The 21,098-nt window shown below is 34.3% G+C and overlaps 1 protein-coding gene across 7 annotated transcripts in view; it reads left to right on the forward strand.

The window, feature by feature from the left end:
• Nucleotides 1-21,098, forward strand: part of DYNC2H1 (dynein cytoplasmic 2 heavy chain 1) — a 349,828-nt gene that overhangs the window by 82,542 nt on the left and 246,188 nt on the right. For all 7 annotated transcript variants that reach the window (XM_050758863.1, XM_050758858.1, XM_050758861.1 and 4 more), the window contains exons 49-57: nucleotides 952-1,200; nucleotides 1,700-1,808; nucleotides 5,623-5,736; nucleotides 6,838-6,980; nucleotides 11,318-11,402; nucleotides 13,523-13,677; nucleotides 15,808-15,945; nucleotides 20,170-20,283; nucleotides 20,877-21,037. In XM_050758863.1, the coding sequence (XP_050614820.1) occupies nucleotides 952-1,200; nucleotides 1,700-1,808; nucleotides 5,623-5,736; nucleotides 6,838-6,980; nucleotides 11,318-11,402; nucleotides 13,523-13,677; nucleotides 15,808-15,945; nucleotides 20,170-20,283; nucleotides 20,877-21,037 (1,268 nt within the window). The remainder of the gene's footprint in view (nucleotides 1-951; nucleotides 1,201-1,699; nucleotides 1,809-5,622; nucleotides 5,737-6,837; nucleotides 6,981-11,317; nucleotides 11,403-13,522; nucleotides 13,678-15,807; nucleotides 15,946-20,169; nucleotides 20,284-20,876; nucleotides 21,038-21,098) is intronic.

Genomic DNA, 21,098 nt, shown 5'->3' on the forward strand with positions numbered 1-21,098 from the left:
AAAGGTATGTTGGAAGTATTAATGAGGTTTAATGTTAATCAGGAAATTACTCTGGAGCAGTAGTTGTCAAACTTTAGAGAGCATTAGAGTCATGTAGAGATTAGAAAATATGCAGATTCCTGGGTCTCATCCTCTTAAGTGTCAGATTCACTAGGTGACCCAGACAGTCCAGATGTCTAACAGGCTCCCAGATGATGTTGATGCTGCTGGTCCACTGAAACTTTGAGTAGCACTATCCTAGAGAGTTTCTTTCTCTTTTAAAGTTTAGTTATAATCAAGAAGAAGAAACAGTATTGCAAATGATTGCTTTAAAAATTAATATTTATATTGAATGTTAGTGTGGATTTTATATCAGGAAACGTTTTTTCATGATCTGGTAAACTGATTCGCCTGGAATGGATGTTGCAAAGTTTTGAAGCATTGAAAGTTGTTAAGCATGTAAAGTCTAATTTTCCTTTCTCCCTTCCTGCACTTTATCAGGTGGTCCCTGGCAGAGTATGGTACCTGTGTTAGCTTTTGATTCATTCCCAAGCAATGCGAAAGAACAAACATTCACAAAAGATTTTTTAGGCACTAGGTTTCTAGAGTGTGGGGATTTTTTTCATGGTCTACGCACACTGATTCATAACAACTAATAAAATTTGAGCAATTTTAAAGTTCTATAATTAACCTGCTATCTCATGCTGCTTTTTACTAGTGTAGTAGTGACCAAAACTAACTGATTTTCACGGACCCTTGAACTTGTTTGACGTGAGTTTTTCCTTAGAGAGTGCCAATTTATTTATCCAGGATTGCTGGATGTATAAAATATTGAGTGTGAGATGATATGTAGTCACTTCACCTTTTTTCTTGAATGTATCAAAAATATAATATTTTAACCTAGATAAGTAATATTTGTATTTTGTAGTTAGGGCTTACGTTAACTATAAAATATTCTGATTTTTTTCAAAGGGTCTTATTCATTATGGACGAGATAACCAGAATTTAGACATTTTACTCTTCCACGAAGTCTTGGAGTATATGTCTAGGATAGATAGAGTGCTGAGTTTCCCTGGAGGTTCACTTCTATTAGCAGGACGCAGTGGTGTAGGTCGTCGGACCATCACTTCTTTAGTCAGTCACATGCATGGAGCGGTCCTGTTTTCTCCAAAGATTTCCAGAGGATATGAACTGAAGCAGTTCAAAAATGATCTCAAACATGTGAGTTGCCCACTCTCTTTTGCTTTATTTGGTTTTAAATTACATTGGTTATTATTCTAAACATCTTTAAAGACCTTTAATTCTCTGTTATACAACATAGTCTTTATTTTAATTTAGATTATTTTTTCCATGATTATTAGAAAATCATATTTTTATCTATAGACAGGAAAGAGAATACTATTAGAATTTCTAGGACCCAGATACTCCAGGTTGTGGGATGTTAGACAGACATGAATGATAAACAGAAGGATGGCATTTACACAGGAAATGTGTGGGTAGAGATAAAAATGATCTACTTGTTTGTAAAATAATTAGTATTTGCTTAGGGGTTGGATTTACTTTCCAAATTATATGGCTAAAGTTTGATTTTTAATTACTGAAATAGAAATAAATGAATAAATAAACACACGATACTGGCATACTTTACATACAAAATGTTAATTTTTAACTGCACCAAAAATACGTAAAGGGCGCTAAAAAGTATTTTCTTATTTTGCAGGTGCTGCATCTTGCAGGAATTGAAGCACAACAGGTAGTTTTACTTCTTGAGGATTACCAGTTTGTACATCCTACGTTTTTGGAGATGATCAATAGCCTTTTATCCTCTGGCAAGTGACTAGTTTCTTTTCAAAGAAAATGAAAATAATGGCATAAAAATTATCCAAGTAAAATTATCTTGTGCAAAATTTACTTTGTTTTGGAGAACGTTTGGCATAGTTCTTACTTAGGAGACATGGTGTTAAACATGCTCATGGCAGGAAAATTGAGAGACTCCATTTTTATAAAATCAATAATTTAAGACATAAAAATTGTTAGAGTATTGGTGAATATTCAGAAAAATTGACTCTTACATATACTTTTGCTGGGTTATTATTTGGTATAACCTTTGGGAGAATTATCAGCTAGGACTTATTAAAAGCTGTGCCATACTCTTTGATGTACCATTCTATTATCTGTAGGAATTTAACCCACAGAAATGAAAGAACTAGTATGCAAGAAAATAGGTAGTATAATTTATTATCACAAACATTTGATAGAACCTTCCTATCAGTAGTGGCATGGTTGTATAACTATATAATAGTATGGCCTTAGTATGGATATATGAATATACGTATACTCCAGATATATGAAATTCCACATAATTCTACACATTAGTGCCCCCATTTCATGTGTCTGGAATATAGCTGCATTCATTAACCTGGAAAAATGCACATTCTCCTTCTTCAGTTGGATATTACAAATCAAGTAATAAGTAATATTATTTATTTATTTATTTATTTATTTAGAGACAGAGTCTTGCTCTGTCGCCAGGCTGGAGTGCAGTGACACGATCTCGGCTCACTGCAACCTCCCCCTCCCAGGTTCAAGTGATACTCCTGCCTCAGCCACTTGAGTAGCTGGGATTACAGACATGCACCACCACACCCGGCAAACTTTTGTAATTTTAGTAGGGTCAGGGTTTCACCATGTTGGCCAGGCTGGTCTGGAACTCCTGACTTCAGGCGATCCTCCTGCCTTGGCCTCCCAAAGTGCTGGGATTACAGGTGTGAGCCAGTAATCTTGTTTTTTAAAAGAAGAAATTAAAATTATTTGTAAGAAAAAAAGGAACTTATAAGTACTTTAAGTATGCATCTATATAATAGAAAAATACCACTTGAAAGAGGACTATCTTAATACAAATACTCTCTAGAAATTTATGGCTAAGTGGGCTCTCTATGTATCTGGAATTCTGTGGATTGTAGAGATATTTATTGTTTTGTTTTCAAGATTTCTATGGTTTAAAGTCTTGTTTTTCCTCTGAGATATAACATGAAGCACTGTCCATTTATATTCCTCAGCATTTCTCACCCCTAATTGCACATAGAATCACTTGGATAATTAAAAACAACAACAACAACTAAAAACAAATTCTTTGCTACTACCCTAAGCCCATTAAATTAAAATCTCTGGGGTGGGGTGGGAGTATCATTTGGCTATTGTGACTCCCTAATTGAGTCCCTGCAACCTGAACTAAGAACTGTTGCTACTCTTCTGCTGTGGCTCTGTCCGCAGCAAACTGTGGTACTCTCCTGTTGTCTGTGGTGTTACCTGACCTTTTTGGTGTTTTCCTGGGGAGGATACTTGTGAATTCCTGTATTTCTTCCTTTTTTTTTTTTTTTAAGAATTTATTAAATTTGTTAGAATCTTTCTATGAGTAATCACTGTCAGTGATTGGGAGGAAGTAGCTTAGTTTTAAACCTGGATCAAGAGTGTTTTGTTATTGAAGTACAAAATAAACCTTAAAAACTAGTTTCAGTCGTATGGGCGGTATCACTGTGGGATCAAAGGACAAAGTTATATGAACTCATTTTCAACTCAGTTTTTCATAAATACTTGCTTTGTATCATGCTACTGCTCTGAGGAGAAATTTTCTTCAGAATTTAACAGCTTTGGTTAAAGAAAACATTTAGTTTATAATATGTGATATCTAAATATTAGTGCCCAGATGAGAAATACAGACCAGGATGCTCTGATTAGACAAGTGGTAGATCCATTTCTATGAAAGAGTTGAGGGATAATGGCTTAGTGAAAGTGGTAAGTACTTGAGTGGACTTACAGCGTTCGTGGACGTTTTAATGAACATCTTTTGATATTGAAGGAGCGCATTCCTGCATATCGCTTCAGCTGTCACTAGATGGAGACATTGTTCGTTTTGGCTGACAAGAGACCAGAAACACAGATCTTTTTTTTTACTTTTTTCTTTTTGAAAGCAAACATTCGGATAAGCACTAACCCAATAATCATTATTTTAGAACAAATTGGCCTTTATGATCAAAATATAATGGTAAAAATGACAAGTCAGATTTTGGCATTTTATTTTCAGAGGAAGTCTTCAGTAGGCTTTGTGTCTTTTTTCTATTTCAAATTCTTATTTCCTAATGTATATAATATATAGGTAGAGTTGGCATTGTTTGCTAAATTTAAGGAATCAAAAATATCTTGGTATGTCTAAAATTTAAAGAAAAACATATCATGCAGATTTATGTGTGCATGTGTTCAAGTATGCACAAGCTTGTGGGGTGGGAGTGGTCTGGTGCCTCTTAGTTGAACCTCAAGAAAAGTAGGGATCAGACTGATGGGCCCTATTTGAATACGTTACTTTGGATATGTAGCAAAGGACTTTTCACTTAATGTTACAGTTTCTTGTGAATTGTAAACCTACTGGCTTAACAAATATTTATTAAATGCCTCTTATATGCAGGGCCAAGTTTTAAATACTATTATAATTTGTAGAAGTGAACAGGATGTGCTCCACGCCATCTATCTTTAAATCTGTCTCTAAGACTAAAGTTGTAGTCTTTTTTTTTTTTTTTTTTTTTTTTTTTTTTTTTTGAGACGGAGTCTCGCTCTGTCGCCCAGGCTGGAGTACAGTGGCCGGATCTCAGCTCACTGCAAGCTCCACCTCCCGGGTTTACGCCATTCTCCTGCCTCAGCCTCCCGAGTAGCTGGGACTACAGGCGCCCGCCACCACGCCTGGCTAGTTTTTTTGTATTTTTTTAGTAGAGACGGGGTTTCACCATGTTAGCCAGGATGGTCTCGATCTCCTGACCTCGTGATCCGCCCGTCTCGGCCTCCCGAAGTGCTGGGATTACAGGCTTGAGCCACCGCGCCCGGCCTAAAGTTGTAGTCTTAATCAACTTTGATTTGCCTTTCATCATTCTATTCATCGTCATGATTTGGCATGCATAGAAGCAGGCCACGGACCAGTTCTTCTGATTTCTAGTACAAGTTCATCTGTTCATTCATTCATTTATGTAAAACATATTTTTGTTCTAGATACCTAGGTAAGAATATTCTAAGGTTAAATGTTGAACATTATCAAATATTTGTCCTTAGAAAGTTAGAGTCTAATTGGAGATGAGAAGGAAGTAATTCATTATTAAATGATGTGATAAGTGCTAAAAAGTGATATGCTTGAATAGTATGTGAAAGAGAAAGAGTGTTTAATTAGCTAATGGGTAGTCAAAAAAGGTTCATGGGCTTAACAGTTAGGGAAGTAGCATCTTGAAGGATAAAAACTTACTGGGAAGATAAGGGGCAGAGGATGACCATAGGTATACATTCCAAGAGGACAGAATATTTTGTTATATTTATGGAACACAAGTTTATTGAGGCTAGAATACAAGGTCTTATGGAGGAAGATGGAAAAATAACCTGTAAAGGTAGACAGATGGCTAGATTATGACTATTTTGAGTGGTTTGCTTAGGTGTTTGAATTTTATCAAATGAAGGCTATAGATAAAGATTTGTGAGTCACATAGAGGTAATAAGATTTGTATATTTTTGGAAAGAAAGATTGAATAAGAGCAGATTTTTAAATATAAAAATTGAAAAAGTATTATTTATTAAAATGTTTTGAATTAGTCTAATATTTTTCTGTAGGTGAAGTTCCTGGACTCTATACTCTTGAAGAATTGGAGCCTTTGCTGTTACCACTTAAAGATCAAGCTTCACAAGATGGTTTTTTCGGACCAGTCTTCAATTACTTCACATATAGTAAGTGACATAGAATTCATTAGTCACATCAAACTGGTTCATATGAAATATATACCATTTAATTTGCCTTATTTTCTCATTAGATTGCAAAAGTATCTTAAATCTTGGGTTCATTTGATACTTTATACCTTTTTCTTTTTTCTGGAGTTTTTAGAAAGTAACACATAACTACTGATAGGCTAGCCTATAATAAAAACACCTATATTAGTCTGTTTTTACACTACTAATAAAGACTTACCTGACACTGGGCAATTTACAAAAGAAAGGGGTTTATTGGACGCACAGTTCTACATGGCTGGTGAGGTGTCACAATCACGGTGGAAGGCAAGGAGGAGCAAGTCATATCTTACATGGATGGCAGCAGGCAAAGAGAGGGCTTGTGCAGAGAAACTCCCGTTTTTAAAACCACGAGGTCTCATGAGAGCCATTCACTATCATGAGAACAGCATGGGAAAGACCTGCCCCCCTCCATGATTCAGTCATCTCCCACCAGGTTCCTCCCACAACATGTGGGGATTATGGGAGCTACAAAATGAGATTGGGGCAGGGACATAGAGCCAAACCATATCAATACCTTAGCAAAATTTTAGCAAACAGGAATGACGAAAGTATGGTAATGTTCTTTGGAATATTTACCTTGCCTCCTTCGTTTCATGTGGTGAAATTATTGCCACTTTAGTACCTCCTGTCTTAAAGAGCTATTGAACTATTTAGATTGTGCCAGACTTCATAGTTTTAAAAAACTAGCCTTTCATTCATATAGAAACAGTTTTATTTGCAGTGTAGAAATCCAAAATTGAAATAAGTGAAAAATGAGGCAATAATCACACCACCCAGACATTATGACACTTACATTTTTCATGGACATTTTTCCGAGTCTTTTTTCTTAACATGCACATATACAAATTTATAAGTGTTCTTTTAACTAAAATGAAAATCATACCATAATATTGTTTTATATTGTGCTTATTTTTAAAAACAGCTCCTACTATTTCATTTGAGAAAATTTTGATCTCTTTAACCCGGACCACATATAGATTGCCTGATTCTATTATTATTCTTGTAATTTGCCATGAATATAATTTTTTATATATTTCTTAGGAATTCAGCAAAACTTGCATATTGTCTTGATAATGGATTCTGCAAATTCAAACTTCATGATAAACTGTGAGAGTAATCCAGCTTTGCATAAGAAATGCCAGGTGTTGTGGATGGAGGGTTGGTCTGATAGCAGTATGAAGAAAGTAAGTTTAACAAATATTAAAAATTTTAAAAGCACGTTTTAGTTTTGAAGTTGTTGATTTTCACAACTTCTCTTTGGTGTTGGTTATAACATCATCTTAGTTATGGCACCGAACGTCTCTTATGTTTGGAAATGTCTCTATTTTCTTCTTACTCTTGCATCATAATTTAGTTGAATATAGAATTTTAGATTGAGGATCATGTTCTTAATTTTAAGAACCACAGAGACAACTATACTTTAAAATGTTATGACTTTAATTAACTAACCTATTATAGGCTGTTCTAGATTAAAAAAAAAAATCATAGCAAGTATTTAACAATTAAAGAATTTTTAAATCCTTAAAAAATATCATCGCTATGCTGTGTGTTTGGAGGGGGATCAGTTAAAGTGTGAACTCATAACACTATCTTAACTGGAAGCCTCTTATTTTACTTCATTTGAATAAGTAATAATTTTCAACATTGTTTCTTTAAATGACATTCATATCCTTAATCACTAATTTCTTTACTTTTCTATAAGAGAAGTATAGTTTAATGCCTGTCATGATTCAGAGTAAGGAGTGTAATTTGAGATAAAAGACATGGTTTACAGATGAAGTAATATTTTAGTAACTGAAATATATTTTAGCTTGAGGAGGCCACATGAGTAAGAGGCATTCATTTAGAAGTCATTATTGGGTGCTTAGTATGTACCACTGTTCTATATATGTTGAGGACATAGCAGAGGAAAAAAAACCAGATAGAGATCCCTACCCTCATGGTGTTTACATTCTTCTCAGGTATATCTGCGGAGAAAGCTTTCTAGGTGAAGATCCTGGGTAGAGATCTTGTCTGATGATTTTGAGGATCAGTAAGAGGCCACTTCACCTGGAGCAGAGTGATTGAGGGGAGAGTTGCTGAAGATGATGTCAGAGAACTAAGAGGAAACCAGTTAGGGTGGGGCTTTGTAAGCTACTACAGTGTATAAGATTTCAGCTTTTCCTGAGAACTAACTTACTTTTGGATGCTTTCAAACAGAAATATTCTGACTCTTTTTTTAATGGGATTACTGTAGTTTCTGTGTTGAAAGTAGACTATAGAGTGCAATGGATGCAGCAGTTACAAATGATTGCAGTAATCCAGAGAGAAAAGGATAGGTTGGGCTAAGGATGTAGTGGTAAGGTGGTGAGAAGTGGTTGTATTCTGGATATGTTTTGCAGTAGAAACAACAGGATTTGCTGACAGATTGTAATCAGGTGTAATAGAAAGTGAGGAGTCAATGATACTTCTGAGTATTTTGGCTTGAGCAACAAGAAGGATGAAATGACCATCATTTGAGACAGAGGAGACTGGGAGAAGAACATATTAAGAGGAGACTATGAGGCCTTGAGTTTTAGATGTGTTAAATAAGAGATACCAGACACTGAAGTTATAAGTCTGAGAAGGCATTTGGATATATAAGCCTGGAGCTCCGGGGTCAGGCATACAGAAAAAAATTTGAGGAATTGTCAGAGTGCAGGTGGTATTTAAAGCTATAAGAATGAATGATATCACCAAGGGAGTGAGAATAAACAAAAGAGAGCAGCGATCCAAGACTGAACCCTGAGACACTTCAACATTAAGAAACTGGGGAGATGAAGAGGAAGAACCAACGGAAACTGAGAAGAAGCTGCTAGGGAAATAAGAAAACCAGACAAACATTATATTTTAGAAACCAAAAGAAGATAGCATGTCAATGCTGGGCCTGTATTTTTTTTTTTTTAAAGATGGGACACAGTATAACATGTTAATATGCTGTTGAGAATGACTTAATAGGGAAGCAAAAATTATGTGATGCAAAACAGGGAAAAATTGCTAGAATAATATCATTGAGTAAGTGCACAACAAATGGATCTAGCGTACAAATGGAAGAATTAAAGATTGGCCTTTCCTATGAGAATGGAGGAATCATTTGCGATAACAGGAAAGAAAGCAGAATAGTAGGGGATAGATCTGGGTAGATGGGCAGGTGTGGTACTGGAAAGTTTGGGAGACTCTTTTCTAATTGTTTCTATTTTCTTAGCGAAATAGGAAGATTATCCGCTGAGGGAAAGAATGAGGGAGGAGGTTTTGGAGGCTTAAAGAGACACAAGAAGACATGCAAAATAGTAGTTTGGGAGAATGAAAGAGGGAAAGGATTAGGAGAATGGAGTATGATAGGATTCACTTGAGGTTAGTGATCATGGAGTTCAATAGAGGCCAAACAATGTAGTTGTGTTTTTTTTTTTTCTCAAGCCATAGGTGCACTCATGGATGCACAACTTGAGTAGGTGGTGACTTAGATTTGACCAGAATTGGGACTTGGCTACTTGAGTATGACAAAACAATTGAAGGCAAGAGAGTTGAGAATATTTATAAGAATATAATTGTTTTGATTTATCATGGAATTTAAGTTGGTATGGTGGTAAATTAGGATAGGAAGATGGTCGAAGACAGTGAAGAGGTGGTCAAATCCGTAGATAGTAGGTTTCAGTGGAGTTTCAGGATTTTGATACTGGGAGGGAGTAAGCTGGGAAGACAAAAGTGTAGCGATAGAAGAATGGGATGTTTGAAAGTGAGATTATGGAAGGGTTTCACTTAGTGATAATTACAAAATCTCAGGATTTGACTGTGTAGGTGAGTGGCTGACAAAAGTGTGGTGTCTAAGAGGAGAAGAGGTGCTCAAGGAATTGAGAGGTGAGGATATTAGAGTGATTATCTATAATGGATATTGAAATTGGGAATAATTAAGAAGATAAGACAAGGATTGTGTTGGAAAGAGTGAAAGTGAGCCAAGAGCTAAAATTATTTCTGGAGTGAAGAAATGATTGGACTGGTAGATGCCTGCAGCAAGGAGGGTTAGTGGTTACTTTAGCCTGATAATATGAAAACTAAATTTAGGGAGCTTAGTGAGGATGGTTTTGAAGTAGTTATGAAGTGCAAGAGGGCACTGCCTCACTTGCAGGCCCAGTGGTTCAAGGACATGATATTGCACAGTGTGCCTGGAAATAGAGAGTTCATGTGGCTGCTGCACAGCGTATGTGGTACATTGTAGTGGGAAATATCGGGGACAGATAAGGAGGGAAAGCGTTTAAGTGCCATGACTTTGAATCTTATTTAATAAGCAACTAGAAGCAATGAAAGTTAGTTTGAAGGGGTTGATAGGATCCATCAGTTTTGGATATGTTAATGTATGAAAATGTCAATATATGTTATATATTATGTTATGAATATGTTAATATATGAAATATATGAGAACATGTAATAGATGAAAATAAAGCAAATTAATAGGCTTACTATGCCCATTCAACTCTTTAAAAAGTACCATTTTTTTACTTCAAGGGAAGGAACGAGGCAAATCAGGCAGGCAGACTTTGCTAATGCAGGATATTGTTTGAGGATAGACCATTTTAAAGAAAATGAGTTCCCAAAGAAACAGATTAATGTTGATTTAAAAATATAAGTTTAAAATATTCTCACATAGGTTTAAGTGTTTTGTCAGAAATCAGTGAAGGCACACTCTGTCGCAAGAATTATGGTACATTCGAACTCTGCATTAATGAAGACATCTTTTGGCTTACATTTTTTTTTCAATCTGAGAAATTTAAAAAATGATTTATCGACCTAATTAGCTGGTTCACTTGTGTTTCCTCTTGCTGGTAATGTCAGCTCTATCAAGTGAAAGAAATTCAAGCTATTTGGCTTAATTTAAAATTTCAAAATGTTACTTTAATTTTTTTCGGGAATCTAAACTATCTTTTGTATATTCTAAAGTAGCATTTTTATAAGGTTATCTTTAATGATAATGATATCTGCTATGAAATTGTATTTGCTTATTTATAATAATGGCAAAATTTCAGTCATACTAAGAATATATTTTTAGAATGATCAGTTATGAAATTGATTATAAAATCATTTTTATTTACTTTCAGTTTTTATTTGAAAAAGCTAAGAATCCTTGCTACCCTACTATGCCATGAAGGCATTTTACTAGTTTTATGCCAAATAAAATATTTTTATTACTGTATGTTTTTAAATGGCATTGTGATTATTTTCTAATTTAATCCAAATTGTAATTTCCTTCATTTCATATAGTCTCACCACTTCAAGTGAGCTTTTCCCAATGTGCCATTAATTTGCGATCAGTTAATGGTTGATATGTGTCAAAATGATGTTTAGGAAATCATTTCTTCTAAATATTTCTGTATTTTTTTTTTCTCTTAGTCTGGAATGAATCCTAAAAGAAAAGTACAATCAATACTGACTTCTTTTGTGTTAAAGGTTTTTAACTTCTGATATGGAACTTAAACTTTTTCACAGTGATTTGCTTTTTATGTTTTAGATACCTGAAATGTTACTCAGTGAAACAGGTGGTGAAGAAAAATACAATGACAAAAAACGAAAAGAAGAAAAGAAAAAAAATTCAGGTAGTATTTTGATGAAATCAGTTTTATCTGGTTTTTATTTATGAAATAATTGCCTTTTTTAATGTTACAGTTTCATTAAAGATTCATGATTATAAATTTAAATAATGCTAAATGTAGCAAAATTAGATTTCTTCTGATGCAAACAAAATTTTGAAGCCCTTTTTTTTTTAAAATTAAGGTTATGTCATTTAACATAGAATCCAACAGAATATCTACTGTGTGAGTTCAACACATTTAAAAATTATTTTTCTTACCTGAGTGATTTGAAGGACCTACTTAAATTGTTTAGAGTCTTTAGCAAGCCCCCTAAACTTTTCATATTTGCTTATCACTTAGATATGGCACAGAACTCTATAACTTATATATGAAAAAGTTTTATGACATTCTGTGAGTATGGACTTAATCTTTTCTTAACTATAATATTCTCATTATTTTCTCTTCAAATCAATTTTGATTGTGGTCTTTATACCATAGCTTATTCACTTGTTTATTTAAGCATCTAATAATCAAATATTTATTGAACTCATTTTATACTATGTACTGGGCTGGATATTAGAGATCACTTAGTAGCTCATAGTCCAGTGATAGTGAGAGTTATGTTATATATAAACATAAATCTCTGATATAGCAAGATAAGTGATGGTAGAAGTTTATATGAAATACATTGGAAAGTAAAACTTTAGCAGATATCATAGGAAATAGACATTGTCCAGACAGGCAGTTTGAGAAAGTTATTCTGGTTAGAGTGAGTAGCATGGGAAAGGTTTGGAGAAGTGAGATGGGCATTTTATGAAACTATAAACAGCCTAAAGGGCTGAAACATAAGATGTATAAATAAGTACTAGATGAAGAGTGAGGAAAAGGTTATCATGGTCAGGTAATGAAGAGCGTTCTGCATTATGCTAAGGAGTTTGGATTCTAACTTGCAGGTGATAGGTCTTAATTGAGAGATTTAAAAGGAGATTTAACCAGAGTTTTGTTTTAGAAACAGAAATGTCTTTTTTTTTTGAGACGGAGTCTCCCTCTTTACCCCAGGCTGGAGTGCAGTGGCACAATCCTCGCTCACCGCAAGCTCCGCCTCCCGGGTTCACACCATTCTCCCTCCTCAGCCTCCGGAGTAGCTGGGACCTCAGCCGCCCGCCACCACGTCCGGCTAATTTTTTTAATGTATTTTTAGTAAAGACGGGGCTTCACCGTGTTAGCCAGGATGGTCTCGATCTCCTGACCTTGTGATCCGCCCGCCTCCGCCTCCCAAAGTGCTGGGATTACGGGCGTGAGCCACCACGCCCAGCCAGAAATATCTTTATATATCCCTTTTTTCAGTTATTAGAAAATAGATTTGTAATAGGAGAAACCAAAATCAATTACATCATTTTAGAAGTTTGTTGTAGTAATCTAAGAGAGACAAGATGAAGGCCTAAACCAAAGAAGAGGTAATAAGAATGGAGGAAGGAATGGACTTGGTGGATATTAGGAGGTAATCTCAATGAGACTTGATGATTACGTAATGGCTGTGGCACACAAGAAGAAGGAAGGTCAAGGATGTTTCTTGGGGTTCTGTCTTGGAATATTCATTACAAATTGATTTCATTCACGGGGGCTGGGAATACAGATGCAAATTGTGTCAGTGAGAGGAATATAATGTGTTTGATCATGGATATATTGAATCTAATGTGAACTTATTCTTAACTTTTTGGCATTTGAAGTCATGTTTCTCCCTGTATCAAATGGGAGTGGATAGGTATTTGGTATATTGCTTTTCTGTTCGGCAGATTGTATTTAGCTCACTTTTGGATTACTGTACATTTGTTATATAGTCCCAATTTATGTATTATGACAACATGTAGATTTATTTTTCTTGCAACAATAAAGATGTTCAGGGGAAATATGTAACAGTAGATGAATAGATGCTACTAAAACTAGAGAATTCAAAATTCCTAAGAAGATGGGAGCTGTGAATAGTTGTCTTTTGTGCATCTTTAAGCAAAGATGCTATCTCATATTTATAATTATATAGCATGGAAGTATCTTGTATAAAATAACTATCATTAGGATATTTTCTCTTATTTTTAATGAGTCATGCATATAATAAGTTATTTTTATTTTCTATTTTTTTCTAGTTGATCCTGATTTTCTAAAATCATTTTTATTAATCCATGAATCTTGTAAAGCATATGGTGCTACACCAAGCCGATATATGACCTTTTTACATGTGTATTCTGCCATTAGTAGCAGCAAGAAAAAGGAATTATTAAAAAGACAAAGTCATTTGCAGGTATAGTATTGGTAATCTTGAATTATTTTATCTATATATAGGAAACAAGAGTTTTGTAAATTGCAATATTATGTTGCGAGTGGCATATATCTGGTATTAATAAATGTACTGTATTAAAAGCCTTGGAAAACAGTCTCACTTTCGTACCTATGTTGCCCTCTAGGTTTTAGTAATGATTTGTATTTTTTTTTTAATTCAATGGTTATTTCTTTTCTTCACTGGTTGGAATGGTTATTTCTTTTCTTCACTGGTTGGCATTTATGGGTTTTTGATAGCTTATGGTACTCTCTTTAAGAGTCTCTTTCACATGAAAACATTTTTAGAAATTAAGAAAACTGTTCTTCGGCATAAGAATGATACAGTGGACTTTGGGGACTTGGGGGAAGAGTGGGGTGGGGAGGGATAAAAGGCAACAAATATGGTGCAGTGTATAATGCTCTGGTGATGGGTGCATCAGTATCTCACAGTTCACCACTAAAGAACTTACGTAACCAAATGCCACCTGTACCCCAATAACTTACGGCAAAGTAAAATAAAATAATAATAAAAAAGAAAACCCTGTTATTAATTAAAACATAATATCCAAGATTATACTTTGTAATAACCTTTAAAATTAAAATTATATTTTATAAAGTAATGTTTTCATCCATGTCACTTAGTACATTCTGAACAGTTTTCTTTCTGTATTTCTCTAATTATAGAGCTTTAACTTAAATGTGACATTAGAATGTCAGCCTCTGAAGTTGTTAGAGAACATTTCCTCTCTGAAATTCTAGTTTCCCTTTGTTAGGGTAATAAAGTAGGCTCCATCTTAATTGACATAATTATCTTTATCATTTCTACTGATTCACTTTCATTTATATTAAGGTACTAACTATACAGGCTTTTGGGAGGATTGATTTCCTGATTTAGTTCTCTATGGTACTTTGGATAAATTACTTTAACTTACTGTTTTGCAGCTTAATTGGGTCAATGGTAGTTGTATGTGAGTATATTAGATAAAATTCATAAATTCATATGGAAATAACCTAGCTTATTACCTGTACTTTATGTTGGGTGCTCAATAAGTATTAGTTAGATTCCTTTTTTGCCGTTACTCTTTCCCCAAATCTTCTGATTTGTTAGGTGACAAAAACATGATAGAAGATAAATAATTTTTTTCATGTATATCCCTGGGTTCATTATTCTGTTGTTTGAATAGTAGGATGGGGTACCATCAATGGCCAGGCCAGGGTCAAATGCCCACCCAAAATGCAGGTAAGGCAAGTGAATGACAGCCCACCAGAACCATATGTCAGGCAGTCTCTTACAAGAAAAGTGAATATTAGATAAACAAAATCAGGTCATGTCTAGTATAAAAAAGAGTGACTCGAGTCCTTTTTCCCTGTCAGTGAGACTGAAATTAGAAAAGGTTTAGTGAGTTATTCCTTTCTTGCTATTTTCTCTCCCATCTAATGTAATGGTAAAAAGTATTTTTTATTAAGTTCAGTGTTTAAACTATCAAATATGTATTTATCTGTTTAGCTTTTCTGTGATGCTTTTTTTCAAGTCTTATGTATTTACTTTTTAAAATTTTATAGATATTGATAATTTTATTGATATTTATGGGGTACATATGATATTTTGATTCATGCAAGAATGTGTAATGATCAAAGGGTGATTAGTGATGTTGAACAATTTTTCATATACTTGTTGGCCATTTGTGTGTCTTTTTAAAAAAAAAATCTATTCAGATCCTTTGCCTACTTTTTAATGGAATTCTTTGTTGTTGTTGTTGTTCAGTTGTTTGAATTTCTTGTATATTCTACATGTTAAGCCTCTTGTCAAATGAACAGTTTGCAAATATTTTCTCCCATTTAACAGGTTTGCATATGTTGAACCATTATCTGTGATGCTTTAAAATTTGTTTTTCTTTAAAACCTCTGTGGGATCTTTTACTACATCTTAATGAGTATTATATGAAATAAATTGTTATAATTAGCAATAAGAAAAAATCTAAGTCTACTTGCTACTGTTTTGTATATACACACTTAACATGTTTGCTTGATTCTTTTCTATAGGGCTTTATTTACTATGTGTATGTAAAATTCTTTTTTTAAAATATTACCAATCAATATTTTATTGATGTAGGCTGGTGTATCTAAACTAAATGAAGCTAAAGCTCTTGTGGATGAACTGAACAGAAAAGCTGGAGAACAAAGTGTATTACTTAAAACTAAGCAAGATGAAGCAGATGCTGCCCTTCAAATGATCACAGTGTCAATGCAGGTAATGTTTGGAGTGATCACAAAAATGAAAACAATAGGGAGAGCATTTATGACTGACTGTCAGTGGAAAATAACATTTTCACTTAGGTGGATTTAAAAAACATTGCTTTTTCATACTGAGTCAGACTGATGTTATGTACTTAAGCTTTTGTGGAAGGGCATGGTATTTTCCCACATTGTTTAGAATGATTACTCAGTGCATTCAGTTGACCATATGCAACTTATGTAGTCTCTTTTTATATTTTAAATTGGCATGGATCTGTCTGTAACTGATTTTATTTCTTATACTCTCCCAGTTAGGTTGGTATTTCCTTTTATTTTCCTTAGAATTCTCTCCTTCAGGCTTTGAGAGTTTTCCTTGCTTTTAATTTTCTCAAGATTTATGGAATGTTTTTCTTCTTTCAGTACTTTCATGATGTTTTGTATTTTGAGTATATATTTTTTGAGCCGTTGCCTTTGTTTTGTTGAATCCTTTCAAAGGAGATTTCTCTGAGTTCCTTCCTTGCCCCAGTATTTTATGTCTCCATGCTCTTTCAGGATGCTCTTGTTCATTTTATTGCTCTTACTACCAACTGCATGTAACTGTTTTCAAATTCATCTTTTTTATTCTTTATCCTAACTCCTTTTATTAGCTTCAGACTTAATTACTGGCAGGGCATGGTTGCTCACGCCTGTAATCCTAGCTCTTTGGGAGGCCGAGAGGGAAGATCGCTTGAGCCCATGAGTTTGAGACCAGCCTGGGCAATATAGTGAGACCTTATCTCTACAAAAAAATTAAAAATTAGTCAAATGTGGTAGCATGTGCCTGTAGTCCCAGCTACTGAGGAGGCTGAGGTAGGAGGATTGCTTGAGTTTAAGAGACAGAGGTTTCAATGGGCTGAAATCATGCCACTGCTCTCCAGCCTGGGTAACAGAGCAAGACTCTCAAACAAACAAAAAAAAATTCAGTTTTATCTGTTAAACATGTCTTTTTAGAAGTCTCTTGGGCATTACAATTTGAAACAGATTCAAAATTGAACTTACGAGTTTTCTTTCCTGTATTTCTTTCCTCAGGTAATGGTACTGTAATATACACTAATTATTTAAGACAGAACTTAAAAATCACATTGTACTGAGACTTTTGTTACCTTATCCATTAATGTAATGAGTCATTAAATTCTGTCAATTTTGCTTTCCTGACTATGCCTCAAATATGTTTCTCCATCTCCATGTTGGTGACTGTTACCTTGTCAAATAGGGACTAGTCTAATGCCTCTTTTATGAAAATTAACTTTAATATTCATCAGACTAATATATATATCTCAATTAAAAAATAAATGGCATGAACAATCTTAAAAATAACAAAGTTGTGGGACTTAGGATTTCTTTTTTTGTTTTTTTTTTTTGAGACGGAGTCCCGCTGTGTCGCCCAGGGTGGAGTGCAGTGGCCGGATCTCAGCTCACTGCAAGCTCCGCCTCCCGGGTTTTTACGCCATTCTCCTGCCTCAGCCTCCCGAGTAGCCGGGACTACAGGCGCCCGCCACCTCGCCCGGCTAGTTTTTTTTTGTATTTTTTAGTAGACACGGGGTTTCACTGTGTTAGCCAGGATGGTCTCGAACTCCTGACCTCGTGATCCGCCCGTCTCGGCCTCCCAAAGTGCTGGGATTACGGGCTTGAGCCACCGCGCCCGGCCTGGGACTTAGGATTTCAAGACTGACTTTTCAGTAATCATTTTAAGGCAGTGTGATATTAGTGTAGGCATAGAGATCATTGGAATGTGGTCAGTTGATTTTACACAAAAATGCCAATTAAATGGGGGAAGATAGTCTTTTTAAAAAATAGTGCTGGATATTTGGATGTCCAAGTAGAGAGAGAAAAAGCCCAGAACCTTTCCCTTTTAACTTACACAAAAATTTACACAGTATGGATGATGGATCTAAGATTAGAACATTAAATTATAAAACTTAGAAGAAAACACAGGAGAACATCTTTATGACCTTAGGTGAGGTGAAGACTTATTAGATGTGATATCAAAATAGAAAAAGAAAATTGATAAGTTGGATTTCATCAAAATGAAAACTTCTGCTCTTTGAAATGAAATAAATGAAATAAGTTCTGAAATGAAAAGGCAAGTCACAGACTGGGAGAAAATATTTACAAAACATGTATTTGATAAAGAACTTCTATTCAGAATTTTTAAAAAGTACTACAACTCAATAATAGTAAAACGGAACTCCAGTTTAACAATGAACGAAAGATTAGAGTAGACCATTTATGAAAGAAGATCTATAAAGGACCAGTAAACACATGAAAAGATGTTAATTTCATTAATATCAAGTAAATGTAAGCTAAAGTCCCAGTGATATGCTTCTACATATCCACTAGAATGGGTGAAATAAAAAGACTGAAAATACCTCAGTCTAGTGTGGTGAGGCGGGGTGGAGCATCTGGAACTTTTTATAATTGCTGGAGGAAATGAAAAATGCTACAGTTACTTTTCAAAAGTTTGGCACAGTCTCATAAAGTTAAACATATCTTAGTACGTCAGCCAGCAGTCCCACTTTCAGATTTTTAGCTAAGAGAAATCAAAACTTGATAAATCTTAGAAATGTTACACTTAAGTGAAAACAGCCAGACACAAAAGACTGTATACAATATGATTCCTTTGTAAGAAATTCTAGAAACAGCCAATCTATGATAGAAATCAAATTAGTGAGTACCTGACCTGCTAAGTAATACATCAGAAAATGTACATATAATAATTTTTATACTGTAAAACTTTAGCATAATTTTTTTTCTCAAGGTATTTTGGAACAAAATTAATATAAATATTAATGAAATCAGCCATTTTTATCGTTAAAAAAACTCAATTATTTTGACCTTAAAAAAAGAGTTATTTGAACTATGAAAAAGCAAACACTACATAAAGGATAACACTGTTAATTACCATGTATTTATAAAGGAAAATATTTGGCATTATGTGTGCTTTGTGTACTCTCTGGCTAGTGACATTAGTAATACACATTGAGTATGTGCTACTTTTTTCTCTGCGCTGTTCTGAGAAGCAGTATTTCTAAGACTGTAGCTAATTTTATTATCCAGCAGAGACCCAGGAGAATAACTATGCATCTCATAAGTTAATAATTTTGCTTAATTATAAATAGCAGATATTTCTGTTTGGTATTTTGTAGAAAGTACTGTCTGAAGAGATAGCTTAAATACCAAATTGTGTAACTTCTAAGACTTGCAATTCTAGGTTTATGGCATGAAGAAAGTGCAAATTAAATGCACTATATACAAACTCAGAATAGAGATACCTTCCAATTGGAACAAGAGGTTAATAAAAGAAGGAATCCATGAGCTGTGCCTGGGCTGTTTAAGTGTTCGATACATTTTATTATGATTATTTAAGAAACTATGCATTTCAAGATCTGGGCATGCCAATACATGCCTTTAATGTCAGCTACTTGGGAAGCTGAAGTGCGGGGGACCCCTTGAGTCCAGGAGCCTAATCAACGTAGTGAGACCCTGTCTCAAAAAGAAAAAAAAAAAAGGGAAAAAACTCACAATGACAAATATATACAAAGATGTTCAACCTCATCAATAATCAAGGAAATACAAATTAAAGTCATACTTTGAAGGTTATGCATTTCTGCTGGGCGCAGTGGCTCACGCCTGTAATCCCAGCACTTTGGGAGGCCGAAGCAGGTGAATCACAAGGTCAGGAGTTTGAGATCAGCCTGGCCAACATGGCGAAACCCCATCTCTACTAAAAATACAAAATTAGCTGGGCATGGTGGTGGGCATCTGTAATCCCAGCTACTTGGGAGGCTGAGGTAGGAGAATCGCTTGAACCCAGGAGGTGGAGGTTGCAGTGAGCTGAGACATGCCATTGCACTCCAGCCTGGACGACAAGAGAGAGACTCTGTCTCAAAATAAATAAAAATAAAAATTAAAAAAAAGAAAATTATGTATTTCTATCTTGTTTAAATTTTATGTAAAAAGCATTTATTGCTTTGCTAAGTAGAAAAAATTAAAGCACTGAAACCTTTCTGATAGAAAATATAGAGTAAAATATATAACTGGTTTCCCAGGCATTTTGGAAACTCTCTTGTCATAGATTCAAAACTAATATTGGGTAAACATTTAATAGAAAATGTTATTTTGAAATGTTATATTTTAGATTTCGTGCTTTTAAATATCATGCATTAAAATTGATTGGAATGCCATTTAAATATTCTTATAGGATGCTAGCGAGCAAAAAACAGAACTTGAAAGACTCAAGCACAGAATAGCAGAAGAAGTTGTAAAAATTGAAGAAAGAAAAAATAAAATTGATGATGAATTAAAAGAAGTACAAGTAAGTTAAAAAACATGCTAAGATCCATTTACATTTTTGCTTACCAGCTATATGTAGGAATTTAAACATTATTTGTATCTCAAGTTGTTTTCTCATAGTATTATAAAATGTGGTTTTCAACCAAAATATTACTTGTAAAAGAGAACAAGAAGGAAAGCCTGCCAAAAAAAGTATAAATTAATGGATGATAATTTAAAAGAATCTTTGTTTTCCATGAGCCATATGGTTTTGATTGTAGAGGGAAAAAATATGTTAGATAAATTAAGATATACTGTTAAGCTCTTTTTCTCCAGTTGATTAAATTAGTCAGCTAGTCCTAAGATATAAAGAGCGTCTTGAAAATGACAAATTGTCTCAAAACAAGTTAGATTTTCCAAATTAGATTGTTGCAGTTGTGGTGGCAAGAAGTCTTACTGTCTCAACTTGAACGTTTTTTACTCCTTGTATGATTTAAAGCATTTTGTTATTTTAAGAGAGAGGACATTAGTAACTATAGTCATTTTGCATAAATGACAATAAAAGATAATTTGTCAAGAGTTAGTGATTTAAAAAATATAGAATTTGAAAATAAAAATTGCCTTTTTCTCTTTTAGCCTTTAGTCAATGAAGCTAAACTAGCAGTTGGAAACATTAAGCCAGAGTCACTTTCAGAAATCCGCTCACTACGCATGCCACCTGATGTAATTAGAGACATTCTTGAAGGAGTTTTAAGGTTGATGGGTATCTTTGATACATCTTGGGTGAGCATGAAAAGGTAAATTTTTCAATTTGTGAAAAATATTATTTCAGCAATGAATGACACATTCTTTCATAGT

The sequence above is a fragment of the Macaca thibetana genome, chromosome 14 (assembly GCF_024542745.1).
Source record: "Macaca thibetana thibetana isolate TM-01 chromosome 14, ASM2454274v1, whole genome shotgun sequence".
NCBI classification, from domain to species: Eukaryota; Metazoa; Chordata; class Mammalia; order Primates; family Cercopithecidae; genus Macaca; species Macaca thibetana.